Source organism: Stegostoma tigrinum, chromosome 15 (genome assembly GCF_030684315.1).
Source record: "Stegostoma tigrinum isolate sSteTig4 chromosome 15, sSteTig4.hap1, whole genome shotgun sequence".
In the NCBI taxonomy this organism is placed as follows: Eukaryota; Metazoa; Chordata; class Chondrichthyes; order Orectolobiformes; family Stegostomatidae; genus Stegostoma; species Stegostoma tigrinum.
In genome coordinates, this window is record NC_081368.1 from 65,077,219 (window position 1) to 65,087,032 (window position 9,814).

At 42.0% G+C, this 9,814-nt stretch overlaps 1 protein-coding gene across 3 annotated transcripts in view; it reads right to left on the reverse strand.

Annotated features, from left to right (window-relative positions):
• LOC125458774 (sodium- and chloride-dependent neutral and basic amino acid transporter B(0+)-like) overlaps positions 1-9,210 on the reverse strand; it is a 34,989-nt gene extending 25,779 nt beyond the window's left edge. For 2 of the 3 annotated variants that reach the window (XM_048544416.2, XM_048544415.2), the window contains exons 1-2: positions 9,003-9,210; positions 2,586-2,739 (exon numbers count right to left, since the gene is read on the reverse strand). In XM_048544416.2, coding sequence (XP_048400373.2) covers positions 2,586-2,739; positions 9,003-9,104 — 256 coding nt within the window. In that variant the 5' untranslated portion in view covers positions 9,105-9,210. The remainder of the gene's footprint in view (positions 1-2,585; positions 2,740-9,002) is intronic. The other variant, XM_048544417.2, reaches the window with a different exon arrangement.
• Positions 9,211-9,814: the final 604 nt, after the last annotated feature.

Here is a 9,814-nt window from a genome sequence, read left to right on the forward strand (position 1 = left end):
TGTGAATGACATGGATAGATTGGAGAGTGTGAAGCTTTTTTTTTTCCAGGGTGGAGGGGTCAATTATTAGGGGACACAGATTCATGTTTTGTGGGGAGCGCTTAAAAAGAGATGTATGAGGCAAGTTTTTCACACAAAGGGTGGTGAGTGCCTGGAACACGCTGCCAGAGAAGACAGTGGAAGCAGACAAAATAGCAGCATTCAAGAAGCACCTGGACAAATACATGAATAGGAAGGGAATAGAGCAATATGGATCCTGTAAGTGAAGACAGTTTTAGCAAGGAAGAGCAAAATGTGTCAGCACCAGGTAGCATCATTGGAGCAGGAAAGTTGACATTGCGGGTCGGGACCTTTCTTCATTTTCTGACCCAAAACGTCAGCTTTCCTGCTCCTCTGATGTTGCCCGGTCAGTTATCTCTGACTCCAGCATCAGTAGTTCTTACTATCTCACAGGTAGACAGGTTGGGGAAGAAGGTGTTCGGCCCACTTGCCTTCATTGTGCAGACCATTGAGTACAGAAGTTCAGATATCATGTTGCAGCTTACAGCCCGTTGGTGAGGCTACTTTTGGAGTACTGTGTTCAGGTTGCCCTGCTACAGGAAGAATGTTATTAAATTGGAAAGAGTGCAGAAAATATTTACAAGGATGTTACCAATCATGAAAGGCATGGATAAGATGAGTAGCAAAGATCTTTTCCTTAGAGTAGGGGTGTTCAATACTACAGGGCATAGGTTTTAAATGAGAGGGGAAAGATTTAAAAGAGATCTGAGGAACAACTTTCTTACACAGAGGGTGGTGCATATATGGCATGAACGCCCAGAGGAAGTAGTAGCTGCTGGTAGTGTTTTAGCATTTAAAGGACGATTGGACAGGTAGGTATATAGAAAAGGTTTAGAGGGATCTAAATCAAATGCAGGCAAATGGGATTAGTTTAGTTTGAGAAATCCAGTTGGCATGGAAGAGTTGGACCAAACAGCCTTTTTCTGTATAGAACTCTATAAATCTGTTAAAGTCCTGGAAATTTAATGTCACCTAATAATTACTGCATTACCACTATTGATCATCATATGTGCACATAGTTCACAAATGGCCTTTAACGAAGGAAATCAGCCATCCTTACCCAGGGGTCTGGCCTACATGTGACTCGAAACCGATAGCAATGTGGTTGAGCCTTAACTTCCTTCTGCTCAATGTAGGACAGGCAATAAATGGTGATGTAGCCAGTGAACGAATAACATAAATCCCAGAGTTAGCAAAGACATGGTTTGCAATGACCCAAAATTTCTTACATTTTGGAGGCATCTCTGAAGTTAGCATATAACATCTGCGGCTTAGATCGGAAGGATGCAGAAAGCAAGACATTTTGGGCCTGACATTTCTCATAAATTCTTGGAATCCATTAATAAGGTAGTTACACACACAGAGTCAATATGGCCTTGTGACAACGAAATCATTTTAGTATCTTACATGCACTCATTGAGAAACTAACAGGCAAAGTGGATAAACAAGAACCTGTAGATATGGTGCATTTGAAATTCCAAAAAGACTTTTGACAGGGTGCCACATAAAAGGAAGCCACGCAAAATAGGAACTCATGATGGAAGTGTTAATGTATTAAGATGTATAAAGAGCTGATTAGCTGGCCAGAAATTGGGATAAATGCATATATTTGAGTTGGCAAACTGTAACTCATGGGACTGTCACAGGAAACAGTGCTGAAGACACAAATAATTATAATCTATACCAGAAATTCGGATGAGGGGACCAAAAATTTAGATTGCTAAATTTTCTGGAAACGTAAGGTCAGAAAACAAGTTGTCAAGAGGGTGACAATTGTCAATGAAATGATATAGATAGATTAACTGAGCAGGCAAAAATTTGGCAGATGGAGTATTAGGTGGGAAAATGTCAGCTTTTCTACTTTGACAGGAAGAGTAGAAAAGTGATGTCCTATTTATATGCAAGGGTAAAGGCACCATAGTCTTACCAGATCAAAGGGCTGCACTCTCACTAGTGTTTAACGTACGGGTCACCATTGTCTTTGGTGAAGCGAGAGGTTGAGAAGGTGGGTCCTTCACAGTAACCTCAGTGGTGTGGGATTGCACCCACACCGTTGGCATCATTCTGCATCACGAAGCAGCCATTCAGCCAACTGAGCGAACCAGCACTGACCAGCTCCCAAAATTCAAATCCAATTAGGATGTATTAATGGGATAGTAGGAACTACTAATGGATTGAATTCCTTAAATCTGACAACCTACAAACTGGAGGAAAAATGGCAATGACAGTGTATTAAAACCTCAACTGCTTCACAAACATCATAAGCTAAACATGCCAATGCACGTGTGTGCAGTCTGGTCTACACGTGCCTCAAGCCTTGCACCATGTACTTAACTCTTCTTTTCTTCATTGTATCAATGCTGATACATTGCTCACTTTTCAAGGTAAACACTTTATAACTAGACATCATTTGACATATAATTTCTTGTCACTTGTGTCAGAAATTTCAAGTCTGCATTGTTTGTCAACATGCTTATTAATTCAATGCTTTCTACAGTGCTATATTTTGAATTTCTCTACAGTACCTCCTCCATTTTTGTAAGCCAGGTAAGGGAATCTCCAGACATTGCTCAGACCGACTGCACAGCCGATGACTGAGAGAAAATAGTCAGCCTTGGAGGACCAGTTACCTCGTTCCATGTTCTCATCACCTTCAACCACATGTTTATTTGGGGCAGCCTGGGGGAGGGGTGAAAGAGATAAAAAGGAAGACACGGCTGATTCAGAAATTAGACTTCCTTGACAAAAATTGAAGCTATAGGTATTATTTACTTCTACTAACAGAAATACTGCAAGGAGGTTTACCCTGCCAAGATACGTGCATTTCTGAGCAGATTAGAACAGCTCAAACCACTTGTGTCTCACAAAATGAGCAGAATCCATTGAGAAACATACTCTTAAAAACACAAGAGCACCCAGTGGGACAAATATGTTTGCCCACAGATAGAGTCATAGAGTCATACTGTAAGGAAGCAGACCCTTCAGTCCAACTTTTCAGTTCTAAACTGAGCTCAGTCTCATTAGCCATTTGACCCATATCCCTCTAAACCTTTCCTATTTATGGTAACTGACCAAATGTCTTTTACATGTTGTAATTGTACCAGCCCCCACCACTTCCTCTGACAGCTCCTGACATACATGTGTGAAAAAGTTGCACCGCTTTTGAATCTTTCTCCTCTGACCTCAAACTTATGCCCTCTAGTTTGGACTCACCTACCCTGGGGAAAAAGATCTTAGCTGTCTAGTTATAAAGTGTTTACCTTGAAAAGTGGGCAATGTATCAGCTTTGATACAGTGAAGAAAAGAAGAGTTAAGTACATGGTGCAAGGCTTGACGCACGTGTAGACCAGGCTGCACACGCGTGCATTGGCCTGTTTAGCTTATGATGTTTGTGAAGCAGTTGAGGTTTTAATACACTGTCATTGCCATTTTTCCTCCCGTTTGTAGGTTGTCAGATTTAAGGAATTCAATCCATTAGTAGTTCCTACTATCCCATTAGTACATCCTAATTGGATTTGAATTTTGGGAGCTGGTCAGTGCTGGTTCGCTCAGTTGGCTGGTTATCTATACCTCTATGATCTTAAAACCCAATATAGGGTCACACCTCAGCCTCTGACAATCCAGGTGAAAAATAGCCCCAGCCTATCCAGCCTTGCCTTATAACACAAACTCTCAAATCCCAGTAACATCCTTGGAAATTTTTCTTGCACCCTTTCCTGTTTAACAACATCCTTCCTGTAGCAGAGTGTCCAGAATTGTAAACAGTACTCCAAATATGCCCTTATCAATGTCTTGTACAGCTGTAACATTATGTCCCAACTCCTGTATTAATACTCTGACTGATGAAGGCAAGCATGCTAAATGTTTTCTTCACCACCATGTCTATCTGTGACACCACTTTCAAGGAACTATGTACCTACACCCATAGGTGTAGGTTCGACAGCACTTCCCAAGGCCCAACCATTAATTGTGTAAGTCCTGCCCTGGTTTCTGTTATCAAAATGCAACACCTCAAATTTATCTAAATTGAACTCCATCTACCATTCCTTGGCCCATTGGCCCAGCTGATTAAGATCCCATTGTACTCTTAGATAACATTCTTCGCTGTCCACTATACCACTAATTTTGGTGTCATCTGCAAACTTACTTACTGTGCCTTCCATATTCTCTTCGAAATCACTTATAAAAATAACAAACAACATTAGACCCAGTGTCGATCTTTGCTGCAAACTGCTGGTCACAGGCCTCCAGTCTGAACAACAACCCTCTACCACCATCCTCTATGTCTGACCATTAAGCAAATTTTTTTATCCAATTGGCTTGCTCTCCTTGGATCCCATGTGATCTAACCTTATCAAACAGTCTACCATGTGAAAACTTGTCAAAAGTCTTGCAAAAGTCCATGTAGACAACATCGACAGCTCTGCCTTCATCTAACTTCTTGGCCACCCCTTCAAAAATACTTAAGTTTGTGAGATAACAAAGGTGTAGAGCTGGATGAACACAGCAGGCCAAGCAGCATCAGAGGAGCAGGAAAGCTGACGTTTTGGACCTAGACCATTCTTCAGAAAAAAATGAGAAGTGGCCCAAAACGTCAGCTTTCCTGCTCCTCTGATGCTGCTTGGCCTGCTGTGTTGATCCAGCTCTACACCTCGTCATCTCAGATTCTCCACCATCTGCAGTTCCTGCTATCTCTTAAGTTTGTGAGACATGATTTCCCAAGCAAAACGTCATGCTGACTATCCATAATCAGTTCTTTCCTTTCCAAAGGCATGTAAATCCTGTCCCTCAGATCCGCTCCAACAACTTACCCATCACTGTCGTCAGGTTTACCAGTCTGTAGTTCCCAGGCTTCTCCTTACAGACTTTGTAAAGCAATGGCACAACATTAGCCACTCTCCAATCTTCTCACACCTCACCCATAGCTATCAATGATACAAATATCTCTGCTAGGGACCCTGCAATTTCGCCCCTATCTTCCTACAATGTCCTGGGATACATTTACATTGAACATAGAACATTACAGCACAGTACAGGCCCTTCGGCCCTTGATGTTGTGCCGACCTGTCATACCGATCTGCAGCCCATATTTGAATAGGTTTTTGGAATTTATCTATCTTTGTGCCTCCAGCACCTCCTCTTCAGTAATGTGGACTCTTTTCAAGACATCACTATTTATTTCCCTGAATTCCCTAGCGTCCATGTCCTTCTCCATTATAAATACTCACTTGAAATATTCATTTAGGATCTCACCTATCTCCTGTGGTTTCACACATAGGCCGCCTTGTTGATCTTTAAGGGGACGCATTCTCTCACTAGTTACTTTTTTGCCCTTAATATACTTGTTGAATCTCTTTGTATTCTCCTTTACCTTATCTCCCAAAGCTGTGCCCCCTTTTGCCCTCCTGATTTTCTTCTTAAGTATACTTCTACATTCCTTATATTCCTTAAGGGTTCACCTAATCCTAGCTGTCTATACCTGACATATGGCTCTCCCTTTTTCTTGACCAGAGCCTCAATTTGTCTTGATATCCAATGTTCCTACTCATGCCAGACTTGCCCTTTACACTAACAGGAACATGCTGGCCCTGAACTCTTGTTATTTCGCTTTTTTAGTATCCCACTTGCCAGATGTACCTTTACCTGTGAAGAGCCTCCTCCAATCAATTTTTGAAAGTTTCTCTCTAATGCCATTGAAATTGGCCCTACCCCAATTTAGAACTTTACCTTGTCCTTTTGCAGAGCCATAAAGATATATAGCATGGAAACATACCCTTTGGTCCAACACATCCATGCTGAAAAGATATTTGATATCAATCTAGACCCATTTGGCCCATATCCCTCTAAATCCTTTCTACTCATATACCCATCCAGATGCCTTTTAAATGCTGTAATTGTACCAGCCTTCACCAACTCCTCTGGCAACTCATACCATACCCACACCACCTTCTTCATGAAAACATTGCACCTTGGCCCCTTTTAAATCTTTCACCTCTCACTCTAAACCTTTGGTTTTGGACTCCCCTATGCTGAGGAAAAGACCTTGACTATTCACCCTATTCTTGCCTCTCATGATTTTATAGATTTCATTATGGTCGCCCCTCAGCCTCCAATCCTCAAGGGAAAATAGCACCAGCTAATTCAGTCTCTTCTTAGAACTCAAAGCCTCCAACCCTAGCAACATCCTTGTAAATCTTTTCTGAACCCTTTCAAGTTTCACAACATATTTCCTGTAGCAGGGAGACCATAATTAAATGCTGTATTTCCATAACAATTTTAGATCTGTTGAATTATGATCACTGGTCTGAAAGTGTTCCTGTGCTGACACTTCAGTCACTTGGTCTGCCTTATTTCCCAAGAGGAGATCAAGGTTTCCCCTGTTCTCTAGTTCATTAATAGAGAAAATTCTTTTTTCAACACGCTTAAATTCCTCCCCATTGTAAACCCTTAACGTTATGGCAGTCTCAGACTATTTTTGTAAAGTTAAAATCCCCTACTATTACAACCCTATTATCCATACAGCTCCCTACATATTTGGTCCTCTATTTCCTGCTGACTGTTGGGAGGCCTATAATACAATCTGACCAAAGTGATCACCTTCTAATTTGTCAGTTCCACCCATGTCTACCCACTGGACAACCCCCAGTACTCCAAGCATTGCCATGATGTTTTCCCTAATCAAAAATGACACTACTCTTCCTCCCTTCCTATCTTTCCTGTAACAGCCATACCCCAGAATATTGAACTTTCAGTTCTATCCCAGATTGATAATTGCATGTGAACTACTACTTATACATTGGGATCCAATAAAGGTTGCTTTCCCTTTTCGAAAAACCTAGGACCAGAGGGCATAATCTCAGGATAATGGGTCACCCACCCATGGGACAGTGATGCAGAGAAATTTATTCTCTCAGAGGGGAGAGAATCTGTGGAATTCTTCACAGCAGAAAGATGTTGAGGGAATCAATCGTTACGGGGAAAAGGTAGAGATTTAGAGTTGAGGATTATCAAATCAATCATGATCTAAATAAGTGGCAGAGCAGACTCAATGGGCTGATTGGCCTACTTTTGCTCCTACGTCTTATTCTGACTTTATCTCTGCGTATAGATCTCTCCATCGCAGAAGGTGTAACTTCTGCCTATTTACCTCTTCACTCCTCGCCATCCAAGGCTCCAGTCACACCTTTCAGTTGAAGCAGTGATTTACAAGCAGTTCCCTCACTCCACTCTACTGTACTCACTGCCCACAATTTGATCTCCTGTATGATGGATCGATGAAACAGAGCGGGTGACTGCTTTGCTGAACACTTCCATTGTGTACTGGAAACTACCTTTCCATCATCAGAATAGATGATGTGCAACAAAGCAAGGGTTTTGTAAGAATCTTGTTATTTCACAGCGAATGGAATTCACAGCCTGAAAATGTGGTGGCAGCAGGCTTAATTGAGGCATTCAAGAGGATGTTAGACTGTTTTTTGGTTAGGAATGGCATCCAGGGATATGGGGGAAAGGCAGGATGTTAGCACAAGGTGATGGAATCAATGCAGATACAATGGGCCCAATTCGCCTCCTGCTGCACTGTGACAATTTTATGATTCTGTGAACATATTATCTTCTCTGTTTCTTTCTGGTGTTCTTCGCTCTTTTCTCCTAAAAGGTGAGATCACAATTGTGAAAAAGGGATTGTTGTGCGCAATGGAATGACAACATGGAGGCCAAGTGTGAGGGATAGGTTTGACATTGCAATAACTTTCACTGGTGACTGATACAATCCCCAGGCTATTAATCCAGGAACCTAAGCCAGGTTCAAACCCTACCATGGCATTTGGTGGAATCTGAATTGAATAAATAATTGGGAAGTAAGAGTCTAATGATGACCTTGAGTCCATTGCTGATTTTTGGAAAATCCCATCTCGTTCACAGTTGCGCTTTAGGGAAGGAAATCTGTCATCCTCACCTGTTCTGGACTCTAACCACAATGATGTGGTTGACTCTTTTCTGACCTCTGAGCAATTAGGGATAGGCAAGAGTGCACAGAGTCATACAGTATGGAAACAGAACCTACTGTCAAAGCAGCCCATGACAACCATGTTCCCAAACTAAACTAGACCCACCTGCCTGCACTTGGTTCATATCCTTCCAAACATTTCCTGTTCATGAACTTATCCACTTGTTGTTTTAAATGTTGCAATTGTACCTGCATTCAGTACTTTCTCTGGCAGTTCATTCCACACGCGAACCACTCTCTGTGTAAAGAAGTTGCCCCTCATGTCCATTTTAAATCTTTCTCCACTCACCTTAAAAATATGCCCCTAGTTTTGAACTCCCCCACACTAAGGAAAAAGACCTTTGATGTTCATCTTATCTATACCCCTTATGATTTCACAAACCTTTATAAGGTCACCTGTCAACCTCCTACACTCCAGTGAAAAACACCCCAGCCTATCTTGTCTATTTTTATTACTACTTATGCCATTGTATCCAGGGTCAGGTCAACACACTGCCGCCTTATAATCATGTCTGTGTATTCTGAAGCTACTTCCTTCCTCCTGAATACAAGGAATATGACCTCCTTACAGACCTTACAGCCAACAGCATGCTGCCCCAGGGATACATTGAACAATGTTCCCTCCACATTGTGTTTCCATTCCTAGCGCACTTAGGACACTTCAGCAAAGTTTCAATTCCAACCGAAGAAATGGGTCACTATAAATAATGGAGTTAAAGCAGATGGCATCACACACACACACCCACTTGAGCTGGTCTGCAAACCTGCAAGTCAAATGGAAATAGAATGGTTCAGTTAAAGATTCGCTGACGACCATGCTGTGACAATTCTTGGGTTCCCCACAAGCTGTCAGCTGCCCCGGTTGAACCCCACAGACAAAACACCACAAGCAGAATCCCAGAAGCATCAGCCCCATATACAGATTTTCACATACATTTACAGAGTTGTGTTGCTCAAATATCACAGTGTCCTCAGGAGGGTGCGTCTGACGGTCATTCGGAGAGAATCCAGATAAAGCCAATTCTTTCTTCTCCATTCTCTATCACATTTCAAGCGTTCATCTGAGGAGCTTGCGTGTTAACCTTTTCTCCTCATACTGCTCATGGCATTGGATGACAATTTCATCTCCTAACCAGGGTTGAGACCAGTACAAGGTCCAATGACCCTGCAGTTAGTGGTCAGTTTGTTAAAAGGAAAGTCATTCTATTTACACATGTTAGGATTAAACATAAGGCCCCAGAAGATTTCTGCTGCAGACCCAAACATTCTGACCAGCTGAAACAGTATCCAGTCAGTTTAAAATTGGCAGAGTTTTCTTTTTCTTGTTTATCCATGAAGTGGACATCTCTGGTAAGGCCAGAATTTATTGACCAACTCTAATTGCCTTGGAGAGAGGTGATAGTGAACTGTATTCTTGAGGCACTGCACTCCTTGGGGTACAGAAGCACACACATGCTGTAGCACTGGAATCCCAGGATTTGACCCCATTGGCAGTGAGGAATGGCGATATAATTCCAAGTCAGGATGGTATGTGGTTTGAATGGGAATTTTCAGGTGGCGGTGTACCCATGCACCTGCTACCCTTTTTCTTCTAAATGATAGAACTGGTTGGATTGAAAGTTCATGAAAAGAAGCCTTGGAGAGTTACTGCAGATTGTCTTGTATGGGGTATGCGCTGTTGTTACTGTGTATTGCTGATGAAGGCACCAAATGTTAAAGATGACAGATGAGAGACCGATCAAGTGA